The sequence below is a fragment of the Delphinapterus leucas genome, chromosome 19 (assembly GCF_059928025.1).
Source record: "Delphinapterus leucas isolate spDelLeu-1000000601 "Yukka" chromosome 19, BTC_Dleu_Yukka2, whole genome shotgun sequence".
Classification (NCBI taxonomy): Eukaryota; Metazoa; Chordata; class Mammalia; order Artiodactyla; family Monodontidae; genus Delphinapterus; species Delphinapterus leucas.
Genome location: NC_143147.1, coordinates 56,085,040 through 56,106,119, shown reverse-complemented (window position 1 = coordinate 56,106,119; position 21,080 = coordinate 56,085,040). Strand labels below are relative to the sequence as shown.

General features: G+C 45.7%; 1 protein-coding gene and 1 pseudogene across 3 annotated transcripts in view; one reads left to right on the top strand and one right to left on the bottom strand.

Moving 5' to 3' along the window:
* The window catches only part of ERN1 (endoplasmic reticulum to nucleus signaling 1), a 95,582-nt gene that overhangs the window by 29,076 nt on the left and 45,426 nt on the right, over nucleotides 1-21,080 (top strand). For all 3 annotated transcript variants that reach the window (XR_016389019.1, XM_022589151.3, XM_089901421.1), the window contains exons 3-5: nucleotides 16,655-16,688; nucleotides 17,759-17,831; nucleotides 19,125-19,197. Coding sequence is in view for 2 of the 3 variants with exons in the window: in XM_022589151.3 (XP_022444859.1) it covers nucleotides 16,655-16,688; nucleotides 17,759-17,831; nucleotides 19,125-19,197 (180 nt within the window). In the remaining variant the exon portion in view is untranslated. The remainder of the gene's footprint in view (nucleotides 1-16,654; nucleotides 16,689-17,758; nucleotides 17,832-19,124; nucleotides 19,198-21,080) is intronic.
* On the bottom strand, nucleotides 5,671-7,089 carry LOC149746779 (large ribosomal subunit protein eL43 pseudogene; annotated as a pseudogene).

Here is a 21,080-nt window from a genome sequence, read left to right as displayed (position 1 = left end):
GACCCAATCCAAAAATGGGCAGAAGACCTAAATAGACATTTTTCCAAAGAAGATATACAGATTGCCAATAAACACATGAAAGGATGCTCAACATCACTAATCATTAGAGAAATGCAAATCAAAACTACAATGAGGTATCACCTCACACTGGTCAGAATGGCCATCATCAAGAGATCTACAAACAATAAATGCTGGGGAGGGTGTGGACAAAAGGGAACCCTCTTGCACTGTTGGTGGGAATGTAAATTGATGCAGCCACTATGGAGAACAGTATGGAGGTTCCTTATAAAACTAAATATAGAACTACCATATGACCCAGCAATCCCACTACTGGGCATATACCCCGAGAAAATCATAATTCAAAAAGAGTCATGTACCACAATGTTCATTGCAGCACTATTTACAATAGCCAGGACATGGAAGCAACCTAAGTGTGCATGGACAGATGAATGGATAAAGAAGATGTGGCACATATATACAATGGAATATTACTCAGCTGTAAAAAGGAACGAAATTGAGTTATTTGTAGTGAGGTGGATGGACCTAGAGTCTGTCATACAGAGTGAAGTAAGTCAGAAAGAGACAAACAGATACTGTACGCTAACACATACATATGGAATCTTAAAAAAAAAAGGTTCTGAAGAACCTAGGGGCAGGACAGGAGTAAAGACGCAGACAGAGAATGGACTTGAGGACAAGGGGAGGGGGAAGAGTAAGCTGGGACGAAGTGAGAGAGTGGCATGGACATATATACACTACCAAATGTCAGATAGCTAGTGGGAAGCAGCCGCATAGCACAGGGAGATCAGCTCGGTGCTTTGTGACCACCTAGAGGGGTGGGATAGGGAGGGTGGGAGGGAGACAAAGCAAGAGGGAGGGGATATGGGGATATATGTATATGTACAGCTGATTCACTTTGTTATAAAGCAGAAGCTAACACACCATTGTAAAGCAATTATACTCCAGTAAAGATGTTTTAAAACAAAAGTACATAGTGGTGATAAGAGCTGTGGAGGAAAGGAAAGCAGGGAAGTGGAACAGGGAGTGCCAGGTAGCTGGGCTGAGGTGGGGTGGGCGGGGATGCAGTTTAAAACTGGTACCCGCACTGAGAAGGTGCCATTGAGCAAGAACCCTAGGGGGCAGGGGAGTCTTTAGGCAGAAGGCATGGGTTTCGGGGGGCAAAGGTGGGTGCGGTTGGCAGGGAGAAGAAGGGCAGAGAAGTAGGAGTGGCTGGAATACAGTGAGGAGAGGAAGGAGAGAAGTAAGAGAGGAACTGGGAGGCCAGTCATGTTAGGGGTGCAGTGCTCCCTTAATATGTGTGTGTGTGTGTGTGTGTGTGTGTGTGAAGTACAGTTGACTTACAGTGTTGTGTTAGTTTCAGGTGTACAACATAGTGATTCAGTTTTTTTTGCAGATTATATTCCACTATAGGTTATTATAAGATACTGGGTGTAATTCCCTGTGCTATACAGTATATCCTTGTTGCTTATCTATTTTATGTATAGTAGTTTGTATCTATTAATCCCATACTCCTAATTTGTCCCTCCCCCGGCCTACCTGTCCCCTCAGAATATTTATTGTCCCCACCACTGCCTGGACCACAATTTATAGACAATAACCTACATATGCACACAGTTTTAAAAAGAAATATATTACCCAACTGGTAATCTGAAATAATAAGAAAGTAGTTTTTAATTACATGTATGTAATTTAACATGTAAAGGCTCAGACACATACTGATACATACCGACACTCCCCCTGTGATTGAATGCTGTGCCTGTTAATACCGACTAAGAAAAATGCAGACTAGGATGGTGGCTGGATTACCAAGATGGTGAACAATTCTCATAATATTCCAAACAAAAGAAGTACCTCCCTACTTGATTTATACAGTAGTCACATTTTGAGAAGATTCATTGTGTAAACTTGTGCAAAAAGTGCTTTTGTGCTCCTATATAAAGCAGTGTAGGTTGTACACCCAGATAATTATTAAAGGTTTTTGGCCCACGTGAGTGTCTGGCAGGACATAAGAACAGCCTGCAGATATGGGGCAGTTTTCAGCTCTGCAGGGCTACCTAGGATTCCTGGTCCCCACCAGGAGGGCCCAGTCTCTGAGACCACCAAGAAATGCCCTCACAGATTTCCTGAGCAGTGCCTGTCGAGCAGTGCCCTCCCCAAGGAGACCACAGGTATAGGGCCTGGTAACGGGTGTTAAGGATGTTGTTTTTTTCAAAGCCATTGGAGGAATCTGAGCAGAAGAGTGATATACCCTGGTGTTATGGACTGAGTGTTTGTGTCCTCCCCACATTCATATGTTGAAGCCTTAACCCCCCTCAGTGTGATGGTATTTGGAGGTGGAGCCTTTGGGAGGTGATTGAGTTTAGATGAGGTCATGAGGGTGGTGCCCCCATAATGAGATCAGTGCCCTTATAAGAAGAAGAAGAGACCAGAGCTCACTCTCCCTCCACCACATGAGGACACAGTGAGAAGACAGCTGTCTGCAAGCCAGGAAGAGGGCTCTCACCATAACTCAGCCATGCCGACACCCTGATCTTGGACCTGTAGCCTCCAGAGCTGTGAGAAATAAATGTCTGTTGTTGAAGCCACCCAGGCCATGGTATTTTGTTATGGCAGCCTGGGCTAAGACACCTGGCCTCTACTTTACAGGATCAGCAGGTGCTGTGTTGAGGCTGAACTGACAGGGCCAGGTGGAGGCTACTGCACTGGTCCAGGCAAGGGAGGACGTGGGCTTGGCCCTGAGTGGCAGTGGGGAGTCAAATGGAAGAAACTTGCCGATGCTAACAGACCCCTTTAAGTCATCAAACTGGGGTTCTGTAGAATATATACCTGTTACTCCACTTCGTGGTTTCCTAACTGTTTACTTTTTTCAGGGGCCAACAGACTGGGAGTGTTTTTGGCAGGTGCTTTTGTTCCTCAACCAAACATGTGTCGCTGTTCCCAGAAATGGAGATTTCTCACACCACAGCAGCAGACTACACTTAGTACAGAAAATGAGTTTTATTTGTTTTCAGAAACTAATTTGAGTCCTGGCATTTTACCTTAGGTGTGATCCTTGTAAGCTGTGATTTTGTAACTGTAGCAGCACCACTGTCTGTCTCTGAAATGTCACCAGTGAACATGGCTGAGTGTGTTTCATTGCTGCACTCCCAGCCCAAATACAAACTGAGAATGTTGCTGTCATGTTTTGTGTTAGATTCATTTTACAAAGCTTGCCTTGGCTTGGTGGAGTTAAAGGACTTTCTTCGGTATTGCCACGGCCAGTTTAGGGCTTCTTACACTCCCCTTGGAATACCAGTTAATGCTAAGTTTGACTCTCAAATCTTCATCAAATTGCGGCTTATTCTGTAGCAACCCCACTCCCATTTCCTTCAATCTCCTTTCCAGTAATGGTAGGTATGGAGGACTGGGCCTAATTTATTTAGTTAGTTATTTACTTACTTATTTTTTTGGCTGCGTCGCGTGGCATGTGGGATCTCAGTTCCCCGACCAGGGATCAAACCCGTGACCCCTGCATTGGAAACCGGAATCTTAACCACTGGACGGCCAGGGAAGTCTCGGACTGGGTCTAATTTAGAACCATTCTTTACTAACTATAAAAATATGCTGCTCTCCCAGCCAGACAGGTCTAGACTCCTGAGATGTCCCCTGAATGGTTAATATTGGAGATTTCTTATGAGGGAAGGATTAAAACAAAATTAGTTATTTGAAACTTGAAGAAAATCTTCCCGCATGACTTTCTAAAACCATGTGCCTCTTTTCATAATTCCTACTTGTGCTGACAGTCATGGTGCACCCAGGCTAGAAAAGAGTGATGCTCTGCCCCTTGGTCACCATGTCCTGTCCCCTGGACTCATGAAGGGTCTCCCAGATCTGACTACTTCTCCCTGTCCCCCTTGCCAGTGTCTCAGCCCCGCTCTCGACATCCACCTCCTGGATCCACGTAACAGTTTCCTGACCGCCATCCCTGCTGCCTGCCTTATGCTCCCATTCACCCAGCACGCAGCCCTTGGACATACCCTCTAGAAAGATTACTTGGACCGTGCTGCACCCCCTGCTGAAATGCGCTTGGTGTTGTCTGGAGCAGTGCTACTCCGTGTGTGGTCTTCCCACCCCTGTTCCTTGGCCACGAGAAGTACAAAAAGGGAGCGTTAGCCTCATCCATGGTGGGTTGGAATTTTCAACAGCTGGCCCTTCACCACAGTTAGTTTGCGAAGCACTGGACCCCGGGGTGGAGTCTGAGCTCCTTAGCACATGTGCAAGGCCCTTCCCAGTCGGGCTCTCACCCCCCTCTCCAGCCTCAGCTGCTTGTTGCAGCCACGATATCCTCTCCAGGTCTCGGAGACATCGGGCCTTTGCTTATGTCCCTTCCCTGCCAGCAGCCTGCAGTGTTGGGCAGGCCGCTGTTTATCCATTAAGACCCCCTTCACATCTTACCTCCTGGACTCCTGCGGGGTGAGAGCCTCCCTCATCGAGCTCCGGGGGCACTTCATTGAAGCCTCTCTTATGACACTTCCTGTTTGCTGTGAATTTTTTTTACATTTGTCTTCCAACTGGACTTCTAATTCCTTGAGGGTGGGGTCTCTGGACAGCGAGGGATGCTCTAGTAAACTTCTGAGACACCCAGCACTGACTCAGGTCCCAGGTAACCCGGAGAAACAGGTGAAGCTGGGCTTTGCCTCCTCAGGATGTACTGTCATGGAAGGTTCCAGTTCCTGATCTTGAGTTGCACATGGCTTGTTGTGACTTTCTGCAGTTGGTTTTCTGTCCTGTCCTTCAGGCGGTGCGCACGTTCCCCTGAAGAGTCCAAGATGTGCCCTCAGAGGTGTGAGGGAAACATGAGAAGGGGAGGTTGTGAAAGGGATGACTTTTCATTAGTAGTTCTCATCTGTTTTCTCTTAAGGAATTTTCTAGGCTTAAGATACGCATCACTACCTTTCTCCCTCATTGCTTAAGCACAAAAAAGGTGTTTATTTGTTCTCCATTGTTTCAGAGGACTGAAAATTAAGTTTTCGAGAGGGGCTGTGAGGGAGGCCTGTTTCTGCGTTTGAGTCTCTTGAAAAAGTATTTTCTCTCTTTCTCTTTTTTGTGTTTCATATTTTATGACAAACGATTCTAAACATATACAAACATCGAGATAATTATATAATGAAACCTCTTGTGCCCATTACTCAGCTTCAGTAAGCACCAGCTGGTACCCAGTCTCGTTTCTCTGTACCCCCATTCACGTCCCTCCCACACACCTGGGATTTGCTTCAGAACAATACGTCTCACCGTCCGGAGGGCCTTATAAATAGCAGTCATCGCGCACAGTAGCATAGGTTTCCGCCCCAGCGGATGTCCTCTGCAGTGTTGCTTGCAGTGCATCGGAATACGGCTGTGAATGTTGAAGCACACAATAAAAGGCCAGTGTGGGCTGTGACTTAGTTACTGTTCTCTCGCTCCTCTATTGGATGAACACTCCCATGGCTTAGGAATGAACTCTTTGAAGTTAGTGACACCCTGAGAGGCACTGGGGCCTAGTCCCAAGCATTAAATTGTCTTATCCTCCTTCACGCTTGGTTATAGTTGTAATTCCTTCACAGCTGGTTATAGCATGCAGTGTGCTTTTTCAGGTCTGAGTTACTTCTGCTGAGGTGAGGATGAGTAAGACCATAGAGTTCGACAGCCTTTGGTAAGGGTGGTTTTTCAGATGACGTTGGTACTTCTACAGGATCGTCTTTGTCACACATGACATTTGGTGACTTACAGAGATTACCCTGCAAGAAAACTCATAGTATCTTGCCCCAGTTCTGATGAGATTTGGAATTTCACTGTGGATTTTAGGAGCTTCTGATTAGATGTCCATTTTATTTTATTTATTTTTGTTACATAAATTAACCTATGCATCATAGGCTAGCAGCATTTCAAATGGTGGCGCTTCTACTGGTCCTTCAATTCCTTCAGTCTTCTGATGACAGACCTTACTGTGATGGCAGGTGGTATTGTAGGTCCAGGCACTGCCAGCTACCGTTTTCATGCAGGAACCACAGTGCCAAATGCCCATAGCTCGTCTCTTCATCTTGGTTTTGCCACGGAAGGAACAAGTGTACTTGGCGTGCTGGCTGATTTCAATTTTCTTCACCATTTTCCTGGGGGAGGCACCGTAAGGGGTCCCATATTTACCCACGATTCCGACCTTCTTGGTGCATTTAGCCATGTCGCCATAACCTAGGTCCAAGCCCAGAGAGCTAGATGTCTTATTTTAAAATGCTGTCCTCAAGAAAGCTGAACTTCGAGGAACATTTGAGACTTGCCACCTTTCAACTTGGACCTAACAACTTTAAGGGGAGTTCAAGGCGCAGGTAACCAAAGTTCCTTCCCTCTGGAGGGAGGAAATGAGGATTCCCTGATTGGTTCACTTGAGTGCATGAACCATATTGGGGAGACTTAAGTTTTGAGTTAAGGGTGTGTGTGTGTGTGTGTGTGTGTGTGTGTGTGTGTGTGAATGGCCTTGTTTCTACCAATAAATTTTATAAGAAAACAGTATTCAACCCTTAAGCATTTTCTTGAGGAAGTGGCAGCTTTTGCCTTCAGACTAACCGATCTAGTTTCACCATCAGCTAGGGTCAAAATCTCCATGTCCTCGTTAACTCATTCCTTTCCTGCACTTCATTTTTCTGATCAGGACAAAGTCCTGTTGACATTCTTCTTCCCCTCCTGTTTGGTTCCTGACCACCACCCTCCCTGCCCACCCTCCCCTGCCCCCACTGGCTCAGACCTTCTTACTGGGGTTATGGCATTGCTTTCCTCACTACCCTTTGTGATTGCTTCTTCTTCTCTGTCTCATCTACTGTGTCCCCTGGTGCCTGCCTGTCTCACCTTCCTTCAGAGACTTGTACCACGTTTCTCTTCTTCTCAGAAGCCTCCAGCTGCTCCCTCCTTAGTGCCCACCACACCACCTCCCAAAGTTTCCACCCCTTTCTTCTCCAAGGTCTCACCCCCTACCATGCAACCACCTTTCTTGTTTTGCTCGGAGAAGGAACGAGCCTCTCAAATATTTGGCCTACGGGGATGCTTAAAGGGAGCATAAAAGCAGTTGGGACTTCATTTGTGGTCTTTTGGTCCTTAAATACCTTTCAGGAGGGCCAACCCAAAACATTTCTGGTCACTGCTGGAGGTGCACTTAGAAGGATCTGGTTTGCAGAGTTTCTAGCTGTGTCACGACATCTTACTCGTACCTGGAGAGGCCTCCCAGTCAGAGAGGGAGCTGGTTTTAAATGCCAGGTGTGTCGGGGCCAGCTGGGCGGTCGCGCTTTAGAAAGAAGAGGTTAGGAGGAGCAGGGCGGTAAAGCCAGTGCCCATCTAGATTCCTCCGGAGGAGCAGTGTGTTCCAGAAATATCGATGCTCATCTAGGGAAGGGAAGAGAATGATCTCGTAGGGCTCCTTGAGCTCCAGTCAGATGGGCAGCCTGTTCTGGCAGCTTCTGTAATCAAAGCGATCTTACCCCTTCCTACGTGAAAGTAAGTCTGCCCAGAGTCTCCTCCAGAGAGGGGCTGTCGGTCCCAAATTGCGCTTTGAGACAATTATTTAAATTGTGGTTGACTTCATCAGAGGCATTTTTCTGTGTTTAGGGAAGCCTGAAACAGTGCTGACCGGGTCCTTCTTGCTCGTTCCCTGGGTTTCTCTTCTCTCTTCCAACCCTGTGACATTGTAGGATCAGGCTCTCAAGATTTATACTACAGCTGAGGGCGGGCAGGAAGAACAGGCCTTTCTTTTCAACCCCCTGCAAAGGTATTCCTTAAATAGCTTCTTTTTTTTTTTTAGCTTCTCTTCTTAAAAATTTTTTTTCATTTTAGAAAAACTTCAACACACACAAAAGTAAGGAGAATAGGAAGAAAGCCGCATGCACCCAGCCACCCAGCTTCAGTGATGGTCCACACATGACGTCCCCCTCCCCCTCCTCCATCATTTTGAAGCAAATGCCGTATCATTTTTTCCCATAAATTTAAGTAATTTTTAAATGTGAGTGAACAAACAGAGCTACACCTGGGCAGTTCTTTTTAGCTTTTATCATGTAGGTTTCTGTGTGGAAAAGTCCTTCTCGTTAGGATAAACTTATCAGAATGATTATATCCCACGTGCAGTATTGGATATCTTAAATTATCGACTTCCTTTCATTCTGCAGACAGGATTACCTGCTAAGTATGAGGGGAGCAAAGACCCGGGCAGCAGTTACACAGGAGTTCACGCTGTGATTATTCACTGAACTGTCATAAGCCCCAGGCAGTTGCCTGTGTGTATTTCACAAGAAACAAAATAGATAGTCCCTGCCCTACAGAGTGCTTAAAATTCAATCCAGCCCCCAGATTTTTGAGAACCAGAGAGGCCACATGCAATTAAGTGCCTGTCACCTGAGAAATGTGGTAAGTGCATCATAAGAACTTACCAAGGGAATTAATCCCCTGGCGGTCCAGTAGTTAGGACTCCGCACTTCCCCTGCAGGAGGCCCAGGTTTGATCCCTGGTCGGGGAACTGAGATCCCACAAAGCGGCGTGGCAGCCAAAAGGAAAAAAGAACATACCAAGTGCAGTAGGCGTTCAGTTTCTGATTTCCTGGAGAAAGGGGCATTTGAAGGACAAGCAGAGGTAGATGGATGGAGTTGTGGCAGGTCATGGTGAGCACAGAGACTGACATGACAGCATGGGCTGAGTTTGGGGAAGAGATGTGATGAAGAAGAATTGGGCCCAGGTTTTACAGAGCCTTGAATGCCTAAGGCCTGTGGTTCCTTTGTGTGCTGAGGGGCCCTGGGAGCCCCAGCAAGCTCTCGAGGCACTGCAGCTAGTTTTAAACTTTTAAGAGAAATACAGCAGCACTCCACAGTGTCAAACACCACGCCTGAGGTAGTTAGTACTTTCAGTATTAGATCGCGCTACTTGCCTTTCAAGGATGTGTCTTTGCACAGCTCAGTTTTGGGCTGTCGCTGTGATACAATTCAAATACCACATGAAAATCAACATGGCATGGTAATGAGAGTGGCTGTGTCTAACAAGAGTATAAGATTTGGAATATGTGCAGCGCCCAACAGGTACACACACCCCACTAGTGAGTAATTATAGTTAAGAATGAAATAAGCATTTCTCTTTCAGTTTACGTGTAGTAGTATTTTTTTCCACGTGGCCTCTAAGTTGCGAGGCCCTAAATACTTAAGTCGTTTGGACCTAACCACTGAATAAATGGAACCATTAGATATTTCTTTTGGCCTCGGACCTTGTGAAGAAATTACCGAGACACTAAGGGTGCTGTGAACCCAGAAAGTTTGGGAACCTCTGACCTGAGCCACAGAGATGGAAGGTATTCAGTCGGCAGAGGGGAGCCATTGTAGGATTTTATGTGGAGGAAAGACAAGAACAGATTTGCCTTTGTCAGCCCTCGGGCGGTGGGTGGAGTGCATGTCTGAAGGGCAGAGATCCGAGACAGGGAGCTCGGTTAGGAGGCTGCTGTAGAGCCAGTGGGAAGTGGTGACTGCCACATTTTGGTGAAGGAGAGGAAAAGGAGGACATAGATTTTTGAGAAATGTTTGGTAGGTCTAATCTTATAAAACTCAGGATCTAATTAAATGGGAGAGGGTTAGAATTAAGAGAAGGTGGGGGGAGTCAGGAGAACTCAGAGGTTCCAGATTGTGTGACCGGGTGGAAGTGGGGTCAACGAACCGATCTGGGGTATGCAAAAGGAGGAGCAGGTTCAGGATGGATGACGGGTTCTGGGGCTGAGAGACTCCATAAGCAGTTGGAAGTGGGACTGGGTCAGGGGCTCTACTGGAGAATGTTGCCAGATGTCACGTGGGAGAAGGATTTGTCAGTGTTTATTAGACTCAGCCACTGGAACTTGACACTGGCAGTTTTGACCTTATCCTGAGGGTAGGGGCCAGAGAGCAGTGCCTTGAGAAAGGTATGGAAAGTGAGAGGGTGAAACAGAGGATCCGGAGCATTAGTTTCCCAGTATGGCTCAGCGTCAGAATTACCTCACATGTGTTAAAAATTCACATTCCCTGGCTCTACCTACAGAATCAACTTCCTGGGGGAAAGACCTAGGAATCAACATTTTTAAAACTATAGGCAAAAAAAGTGGTTCTGAAGAACCTAGGGGCGGGACGGAAATAAAGACGCAGATGTAGAGAATGGACTTGAGGACACGGGGACTGGGAAGGGTAAGCTGGGATGGACGAAGAGAGTGTCATGGACACATATACACTACCAAATGTAAAACAGATAGCTAGTGGGAAGCAGCCGCATAGCACAGGGAGATCAGCTCGGTGCTTTGTGACCACCTAGGGGGGTGGGTTAGGGAGGGTAAGAGGGAGGAGATATGGGGATATATGTATATGTATAGCTGATTCACTTTGTTACACAGCAGAAACTAATACACCATTGTAAAGCGATCATACTCCAATAAAGATGTTTAAAAAAAAACTTTCTGGAATTTTGGTAGGAATTGCATTATACTTGTATATCAGTTTGGGAAGAATTGGTATCTTTTCTATGTTGAATCTTCTATACTATGAACATGGTATGTCTCTGCATTTTAGATCTTTTATTTCTCTCATCAGCATTTTGAAGTTTTCAACATATAAGTCTTGTCTCTCTTTTGTTTGATTTACATCTAAGTATTTTTTTAAGAACTGTATATGATACTGTGTTTTTAATTTTGATGTCAACGTGTTTATCAATTGATTTTTGTGTGTTAAAAATTTTTTTTTAAGATAAAAAACTCTAGACAACGTACACATTGCTGGCGGGAATGCAAAATCGTACGGCCCCTTTGGAGGACTGTTTCTTGTCAAGTCAGATGTAAACAGTATGGCTCAGTCATTCTACTCCCAGGTATTTTCCCAAGAGAGATGAAAATATAGGTCCAAAGACGTGTACGCAAATGTTCCTAGCAGCTTTATTCACGTTTTTCCAGCCCCAAATTGGAAATAACCCAAACATTCATCCACAGATAAACAATTGATGGTACGCCCATACAGTGGAGTACTTTTCAGCACCAAAAAAGAACAAACTGATAGACTCAGCATTATGGGTGAATTTCAGAAACATGATGCAGAGAGAAAGAAGCCAGACAGAAAAGAGAACCTCCTGTATGAATTCCATTTGTGAAATTTTAGAACAAACATAACAGATCTGTCAGTGGTGTCTGGGGTGGGGGTTAGGGTATTGAATCTAAGGGGATTAGGGAAGATGTTTCAGGGTGATGGAAATATCCTGTATCTTAATCGTGAGGGTAGCTACGTGGATGTGCATGTTTTTCAAGACTCATCGAGGGAATTCCCTGGTGGTCCAGTAGTTAGGACTCTGTGCCCTCACTGCCGAGGGCCCAGGTTCGATTACTGGTCGGGGAACTAAAATCCCACAAGCCGTGCAGCATGGCCAAAAAAAGACTCATCAAACTGTACACTTAAAGTGGATGCATTTAGGAGAGAACGGGGAGCATGTACAAAGGAGGCAAGGGGACCCCAGAGGTTTGGCGTGTTTGTAGGCAGAGGGGAAGGAGTTAGCCAGAAGGATTTGAAGATCCTTGGAGACAGGATACCGTCTGGGGGCTTTAGATGTGTGAGTGTGAAATATCTGTGAACATGAAGGTGAAAACGTCCTTTTATAGAGATGTGAAGGGAAGGGTGGGGTTGGGCAAACCTGGAGGGTGAGGGGTAGGAAGTTTCTGAGAACCCGCTCTGCCCCCCTCACTTCCCCTGTGCCACAGAGGGGAGTCATGTGCGGAGAGGAAAGAGCCTTGAGGCAAGGGGTGAAGGTCTGAAACACCAGCTGTGAGGAACGGGGAACAGAGGCCAACCAGGAAGTAGATAAACATATCTCCTATGACATGGGGCCCAGCTGGCCATACATGTATTTTGGTATCACACACGTGATTATAGTGTTTTCTTCGGCAGTGCTCAGAAGCCTGGGCAGAGGAAAGGGGATTGCTAGGTGGATTCTGGGTTGAGGGTTGATAGAGCATAGCTGCTGGATTGCAGAAGTGATCAGCAATGGATATCCAGGCAGGGCAGGAGTGGAAGTGGGAAGGAAACTAACATTTATCGATTGCCCCATTCAGTAAATATACCGAGCAGCTCCTGTGCGCCAGGCACTGTTTTAGGTGTTGAGGGTATAGCAGGCAGCGAAAGATAAATCCCAGCCCCCTTGGATCTTCCAGTGGCCCGAGTCAGACGTTAAAAAAATAAGCAAAATACACAGTACTTTGGAGGTGGTCAGTGTCATGGAGAAAAATTAAGCAGGGAAGAGGGGTAGGGAATCCTGGGGGGTAGGAGATGGTCGTGGAAGACCTCTCTGAGATGGTGACATCTGATCGAAGACCTCAGCACAGGGAACAGTAAATGCAAAGGCCCCGAGGCAGGGGCAGGCTTGGCAGTACTCGGAGGAATACCCTGTATTCCAGCATGGCATTCCAGCATTCCTCCTCACCAGAACAGAGTGAGGAGGAGATAATCGGAGAGTGCCAGGGTGGGTGTGGCAGGGTGGGATTGTGTGGGATTTGTAGGCCACTGTGTGAACATTGGCCTCTACTGAGTGAGATGGGACCCATCAAAGGATTGTGAGTGGCAGGGAAGCATAATCTGATTTGCGTCTTTAGAAGGATCACTCTTCTCTCTCAAGGCACTGACTTACAGTCTTAACACATATTTAACCTTCTTTAATCCACACGGAGATGCTGCATGAGTTTGGTGTTATTATCTCTATTTCTTTTTTTCTCTTCACTGATGAGGAAGTTGAGGCTCAGAGAGATTTGGCAGAGTAAGATTTAAGCATAGGTCTTTCTGATCCCAGAGGGCACACAGACTAGGAGAAAAGGGAGCGCTTGAAAGACAAGGGGTTCCAATGATGTTGAAGGGATGCTGTGAGTAGGAAACAGGATAATGGAATAGACCACGGAGTTTGGCTTCTGATGGCAGGTGCTGGCGGAGAAATGAGCGTCAACAGAACGGTTTGAGGCTTGCCCGCCTTCTAGGAGAATGGCGTTAACAAAATCGGGTAGTCAGACCAGTCTGGAGAGAAAGATGGAGGGTGTGATTTGGACAAGTGGTGGTCAAGGTGCTGGCAGGAGATAGTGGAAATGTCCAGTCAGTCCAGAAAGAAGAGCTCGAGAGATGGGGACCTAGAATTTCCCCACTGTGGTTATGGTTGAAGCTACAGAGGTGGATGTGCTCTCGGAGAGAACTGAGGGGAGAACCTAGAAAAGTTCCTCCCTGTTGGAGTAGGGAGTGGGGAGGAGAGGGGAGAGGAGTGGGTGGGAGAGAGAGAGAGGGAGAGGTGAGTGAAAAATCAGTGCAGTGCAAGGGCCACAGAGGCCAGGAGGTGGAGAGTCTCAAGGAGGGGAGGGATGAAGCCCGTGGGCTGGGGCAGCAGGCACGTGGGATAGCCCGCGGGGTGAAGGGCAGAGCTGCTGTTGCTGATGGACTGAGAGCTCAAGAAGGGAGCAGGGTGAAGAGTACGGTTGGGGTCCAGCGCAGAGGGAGAAGGTGTGAGGTTTGAGAGAGGATGGGATTGAGGATGAAGGCGAGAAAGGTATTCTTGGAAAGACGAAAACTCACTTCTTTTGTAGATACAGGATGTTTACATTTATTTTAAGTCATTTCTGCCTCAGATTGAAAAGGAGGATTCGATCCGCACAAAACAGGAGCCCTGAGTGTCACCTGACCTCACCCAGGTTTCTCCAAGAGTAAAGGTTGTGCCGTTTCAGGTCTGAGCTGGATGGACCCTGGAGGGGAACCGAGTACAGTAGCTGCTCCCAGGGGAGCAGTGGGCAGATCTGTTTCTGTCTTAATCTTGGAGACCAAATACTGATTTCAGCTTTATTTTCCTCTTCTGATATCTTTACCTTTACCTTGAATAACACCCATTTTTATACTTGTAAAGTAACCCTTTTTTTTTTTTTATTCCTTCTGAAAGTAAAGCAGCTTTGTGAGATGGCTTTTATCCTTATCAGTCCCCTATAGGTAGAGAGGCTTATTTTGTACCAGTGTTTGTTTATAGCCTTAGGGTTAGGCCACCGTTCCTTTTCACATGGGTGATTTTTTTTTTTTTTTTTTAAGAGCAAGAATCTTGCCTGATACCAGTTCTCATTATTAAATCCAAAACAACTCCTTTTTCGTGTTAGGCTTTCAGTGCACGTTTTCAGATGGTGCCTTTTGCTGGCTTTTCAAATATTTTTATCTTTTAACCTTTTCTGTTATGGAAAATTTCAAGCATATGTAGAGAGAAGAGTAAAAGGACAGGCCAGTGTTGTCAATTCTATCTTTGAACATTTGTCAACAGGCTGCCGTTTTTTGTCTTATCTGCCCCCTTCCCATATGATGTTTCTTTTTTCCTGTAGTAGTTTAAAGCAAAGCTCAGGTTCAAATGATTCTTTAAGGGAAAAACATGAGTGGAATAGGTCACAGTTACGCATTTGCTTGCGTGTATCGGAGCTGTGTTAGCAGTCATGCTGTGACGTGGCCTGCAGCTCTGCTGAAGTTTATTCCAGGGGCCCTATATTATGAATGGATGAGAAGGTACCCCTGCTGGAGTTCATGTCCCCTCAAGCCTAGGAGGAAGCATGGCTCTTCAACACCCACGTAGGTGTCTACCCATCCTTCTCTGGCTTCTGCTGGTGGCCTGTGTCTTAACTGGAACCTTTCTGGTGCAGGGCACACTTTGGGACCTGAGGCCTCCGTGTCAGGTGAGCAGTGAATAAGCTCTAGAAAACCAGGAAAGTCTGCACCAGAGGACGAGACCCTGAGAGTGAGCAAACACTGTCCAGCAAAGATAAGCTCAGGAACAGGAGTCGAAATCCCGTTGGTCTCCACGGCTTGTTTCTGGTGAATGGCTGGGATTCGGTAGTGTCCTCCTCATCTGGGTTGATCTGCGATACCTTTAAGTGGCTGAAGTGAGCAAAACCGATGCCCTCTTGCCTGCTGTGTTTGCTTTGGAATATGCCTTCTTGCTGTCCCTGGCGTGCACGGCTTCTGGGCTGCGCTGGAGGAGCTGGGTTATAATGGCTCCCTGACTGTTTCAGTAGGGTGAGTGCTGTGTGCCCTCGTTTCCTGTCTCTTGCATCAGTCTGTTTGTGAGAGTATACCGAGAGGTGATTAGTGGGAACAATAAACATGTGCTTTCTGACTGAAAGTTCCTGCTGTTTCCCGAAATGCTTTTGGTTTTAATGAATTGTTTGTTCGCTGCCCACAGACCACACGTGGTGCCTGCGCTTCTGTTGTTGTGAACACCCATATGCCTTTGTGTCAGAGCCGGGCTTGTAAAGCAAAATCAACAGCTGATAAGGCTTGAAAGAGTTTTCCTTCATCTGAGAATCCAGGCTGACCCAGGGAATTAGACAGCTGCCTGTCACCATCAGCAGAGCCGGTGTCCAAAATCATATCACAGTATTTGCCGTCCTCGCCCCCAGCTTTGTACTTGTGGGCAGCGTGGCCTATAGCCTGTGGGGTCTTGATGGCTGGAAATGCCTCATTGCTGTGCGGTCTTGTGCCTGGGGATTTAGCTCTGTTACAGCAGTGTCAGTGGCCTCTCTCTCCCACCTCCATCCACCCCATGGAATCGGGAGCATCCTCTTGATTTGTGCCCAGGAGAATCTAGGGAGGGAGAAATTCTGCCACTTAGACTATTGCAAATATTAAAACTGACTTGGAGAAAAAACTTTTTTTCTGATTTCAAAAGTAATGCCTACTTTAGTAGAAATTTGGGGCAATATAGAAAGGGTGGGGGAGTCATTTCTATTTCCAACAAAGATAACTTACAGTTCCCACTCTTTTTTTTGGCCTTTCCATGTAGTTTTTTTTTTTTTAATGCATATTGAAGGTTTTTATCCTCAGCTACATTAATACTCTAGGTACAATGTTATCTTTTCTCCTGAACATAACAGTATAAAGATTTATACAGTTTTTTAAACTTTATAAGCCCTTTCAGAAGCCTTAATTTTCTACCAAGTGGACAGTCCATAATTTAACCATATCACTAAATAGTTAGGTCATTTGTGATGCTGCTGTGAGGATCTTTGTACTGAAAGCATTTTCCACATTTTGTGTTGTTTTAAAACTAGATTTTCTAGAAATGGAATTAATGGATCGAAGGGAATCAAGAAGAATGGACACTCAAGGCTCTATAATTGTCATATTCCTGCCCCAAAGGCGTGTACTTACCATTTACCATCCAGTCAAATTCTCATCAACAGCCAAATTGCTTCTTAAGTCACAGTTTTGCTTTTCCCAGTGGGAGTATCTAGCAGCAGGACAGGCATCTGACCAAGGGATGATTTAGGTTTTAGAAGTCCTTGACGTGTCAGATAGTGACATTGTGACCCACTGTCCACTGCGGGTTGTCACCAGTGTTTCCTTCTATGCCCGTCCCCCAAGTTAGAGGCACGTTTCCTGACAGCAGTTCCCTTCTGCTCTCAGGCCTCTCTCCAATCTCGGCGACAGTTGTAAGAGCTTACATTTGTGTTTCTGTGTGTGAGTTTTCTAAAGTGCCTTCACATACGTTATGTAGATAAATTTATCGGTCCTTCTTGTGAGCTAGTCCTGGGAACTCTAGGAATCTTGATATTTTAGAGTCTGTCTGACGGTGCCTTTGTTGTTGTTCTTTTGCACAGATCCAGTCCTGCAGGTTCCAACACACGTGGAAGAGTAAGTTTTCTGATTTGCTGCAGCACTTCCCTTTAATTCATTTTCTATTTTATTCAATCAGTGTTTACGAAGCTAGTTGCTGGGAGTACACGTATGCATAAATTTAAGGTAGAATGAGAGTGACTGAGACATAGGAAGTCTTACAGGTGCTTTGAAAGAAAGAAGTCTGTGTTGGGGAGAGGATGGTCAGTTCCCTGGGAGGCGGGGTGGGAAGGCAATGGTATTAAAAAGGCTTATTTGAGATGTAACTTAAGTCAAGTTTTGATCTTAAGCTTCCCAAGTCCTCAGGAGGGCCCAGGGGTCTTTAGATCTCTCCCTCTTCACTGTGCTTAACTGTGGAGAGGAGACAGGAACGTGACCTGCTACTAGAGTGTGTGTTTTGGAGTAAAAGTTGGATAGCACCTCCAAGAGCCTCAAATGATGCTATAAACACATTAGAGGAAAGATTCAGCAAGGGGTTTCTGAGTGACTGCGTCGTAGTTCAGTCGTTAGCAGGTTAACTTTACAAAAGAGCACCTTGAACCTGCTTCCTGGCAAGCTACTGATGAAACCTTGACCCATCCCCTTGGCAGGTTCTTTCTCATGTCAAGCTTTCAGAGTCTGCTTTTACTGCCTCCTAAAAATGAATGTTTGTGGAACACCAAAGGCAGATTTGTTCTCCCTGTTTACGTACCATGCCATGCTATTAAATATTAATTGTTGAAGTTCTATATGCAGCTGACTGGGAAACTGAAAAGCAGACTTGCTGGGTCCTTTTCACTTACTTTACCTTCATCCAGGACGCTTTGACGGAATGATGATTTAGTCTTCTGTGGTTTTGTACTGGTTTTCCTTTGTAGGTTGCTTTTTTTTCACTCTAGTATAGTATAGAGCACCAGAAGGATATTTTATTATCTGCGGGTAAAATTATCTGTGGGTAAAATGAAAGAGCAGTGGATGGAATTGTTTTACACACACACACACACACACACACACACCCCACTCCCCCCACCTCACCAATCATGGCTTTGGTATTTTACTCTGTGCCCTGGGCTATAATCTTTCACTGATACTTATTGCTTAACTTCTAGGCCTGCATTCCTCCCAGATCCCAACGATGGCAGCCTGTATACGCTTGGGGGCAAGAATAATGAAGGCCTGACGGTGAGTGTATTTAGCTGCTTTCTACTCCGGAGGCTCTAGACCACTGACCTTCAATTTAGCTGTGCGTTGAGATCACCTGAGAGCTTAAAAAAAAAAATTTCTGGGGATTCTGAATCAGGTGGTCTGGATTGGGGCCTGGGCATCAGTATCTTTTCACAGCTTCCTCAGTGAGCTTTTAAATGTACAGCTCAGAGTTCAGAAACGTTGATCTGGACCAGCAGGTTCTCATGGCTCAGCCAGCACTCAGGAGGTGCTCAGCAGACACCGCCAGGCTCCAGACTGGAAACCTTGCAACGACTTTCTGATCCTCAGAAACATCTGGGGGAAACCTAGTCGTTACTGCCTCTCCGTGGCATTTTTCCTTTGCTAAGGCTTAGTTTAAACACCGGGATGATGGGGAAATCCACATTATTGGTTATTTAAAGTTCTGTTTACTAAAGCTCAAGAGAAATCTTTGCTTTCTTGGAGAGAAAGGTGACAGCATCGTAGAAGCAGGTATCTGTGGAACGGTTTCAAGAACACAGAATGTTCCAAAAATAAAGTATTCTGAAACAAACGTTAACCAAAAGAACTTGTCAGATGTCAGCTGTAGACTCAGAAGAATCGGTTTTATGATGAAATGCAGTTGAAACATGTGGATTGCTCTGAGTTTCTTTTCCTGGCACCTACCATAACTTCCTTTTAATACCAAAAGACCCAATTCTCTTCTGTTTTTCAGTAGAGAATTATTTGCTAGAGAAAACACCAAAACTTCTTTTCCTGCCTCAAACCCCTGTGTTGCCCATGAGTGATGACTTCTCCTTTCCCTCAAGGCTTCAGCTGGGCACCGAGGCTGCTTCTCTTCAGAATAGTCTCATGGCTCACTCCCTCTCTGAGGAGCATTTTCTATTCAGTCAAGCCGGCTCTGGGACAATTTTCCAAGACAGGACAATTCTTCCTGCCCGCCCCCTTAGAATTTCAAAGATTGTATAACCCTCCATATTTGTATGTCTTTTCGGAGAAGGTTTGTGTCATCCCCAGGAGCGCTCTGGACAAGAGACTTTGAGGGGCTTGTCAAGTAAAAGAATTCTTGTTTATAATGCCCAGAACCTGGGAGCTGAGGGCTTGTCCAAAGTGGATAGGGGAGCCTGGGGTGCCCCTTCTCCCTGGTTTCCAGTTAGGAAAACTCCCATCTACCATCAACAGTGCTCCTCCCTTTTAGCAGAATTGGGTAACAGAAACTGTGCAGTGAAATTGTAATAATTGCACAAGACTTGGTTATCTTTTCCTTTTTTTTTTTTTTTTTTTTTAAAGAAACTTCCCTTTACGATCCCAGAGTTGGTGCAGGCATCCCCGTGCCGAAGTTCGGATGGAATTCTCTACATGGGTAAGGGTTCCTGAAACTTTGATCCCTTTTGGAAATGAACCCCAGAATCTGGGAAAGTGGCGTGTCTGAGAGAGAGGTGTAGAGTCGCTCCCCCACTGGCCCTTCTGGGAAAGGTCTTTCTTGCCTCGGTTGTGCTGGTTCACGCCAGGATCAGCTGACCTATTAAGAAAGGGTTCCCCCCACTTGGGAGCAGACTTGACACCATTAGGTTACTCATTTAACAAGCTTTTAGCTGCTGTGTTGACCTACCCTTGCGATTTACAGATTGCAACTTGCAACGTACCCAGAAGCAACTGGATGAAATTTAAAGTGAATACCATCGTCTGAGCCAAGAAAGGGAAGCCAGGCTCTGCCTATTAATTATAGGGCTTTCTTAGTATTTCCTGCTATCAGGATATTGGATTAAAAACAGCACATAACAGCTTGCTTAGATAAGCTGCCTTCATACCTACAGGGGTCACATCTTCAAAGCATCAGATCAGCTGCTTTCCTTTTACCATGTTACTGCCAAAATGTCAATAAAAATGCATTTGTAACACAAATGAGAGCTGTGTTTGTCTTGAAAGCGTAGTAGTAATAATATCCTGTATTTATAAAGCAGCTTTCTTTCTGAGGAACTTAAAGTGCTTATTGCCTATTCATGCCTCGGGAGCTTTATGTGTGTTTGTGGGCCTCGAGCGCAGGCCCAAGCTGGATTTTAAGTTTTTGCCTAAGGAGACCGGGGCTCTTGCTTCCTTGCACACCTTCAGAATGAGGAAGCCCCCAGCCTGGGGATTCAGAGGAAGTGATCGGCACAGGCTTCCTCTGTCTTCTGGGCCATGCCCCGGGCCCCTCTGAACATCTTCTCACCCTCTGTGTCACTGTTTTCTGCCTGGTCTTCCAGCTCTGACCAGCAGTTCATCACTTAGGGTGCATTTAAAGTTGTGGCAGTTGGCCGATCCGTCCACTCAAGTGGTAGCTGAGTTATGCAGGCTGTGATGGTCCTTGAAGTAACCCGAAGGGTGCCAAGCCAGATGGAAAGGGATCCTGGTCACAGCTGTTTGGTGATGTTTTCTCTCTGTCTTCAGATCTTTTTCATATTAAGATTTGTCTTTGAGAACGGGAAGTTGCGATCCACAGACAAGTTTCAGACGTGTGCTACCTCTGTTAGAACTAAGTGTAGCTTTAGCAAATTCTGATGCCCTGTGATCTTCCTGGCATCTTGGTACTGTGCTTCCAAGAGTCCCTTGAAATAGGAAACTTGGCTAATAAGGTAGGAAGACACAAGAGACAAGGCTTGTCTTACAAAGCAAGCCTTACAAAACAGAGACGTGCGCATCACGGTGAAGGCATTGACCTTCAGGTGGGAGCTGTATTTATCTTGAAATCGCCGTGGTAATAGTATCCTGTATTTATAAAGCAGCTTTCTCAGGAACTTACTAGGATGGTCTGGTGTATATAACCATAAGTATTGATACATATGCTTTGAGCTTTCCTCATCGTGTTGTTTGGTTATGCTGTCCACCTGTTTATAACTTTTAATCAGCTGAATGAGGGGAGGAGTATAGCGTGTGGCTGGGGAGTCACTTACTGGCTGGGGTCACGGTCGAGATAACTTTGGCCTCATTAGCACCAGGTTGCCACCAACTCTACTGCCCGGTCACAGGTACCAGCTAATTAGAGTTATAAACAGTAACTGTAGATCCTCTTTACATGAGGGCTCATTAGTAGGGACATTGAGATATATGAATGATGGTTACCAGGGAGACAAACCCCTGGGTACATTTCTGGATTTATATAGATCCTAGTCTATGGGAAAAGGATTGCCTTTACAGGCCAGATTTTTCATATTTAAAGCCACTCATCAGAGCAATAAAATCTGTGAGTTATTACATTATTAGGCT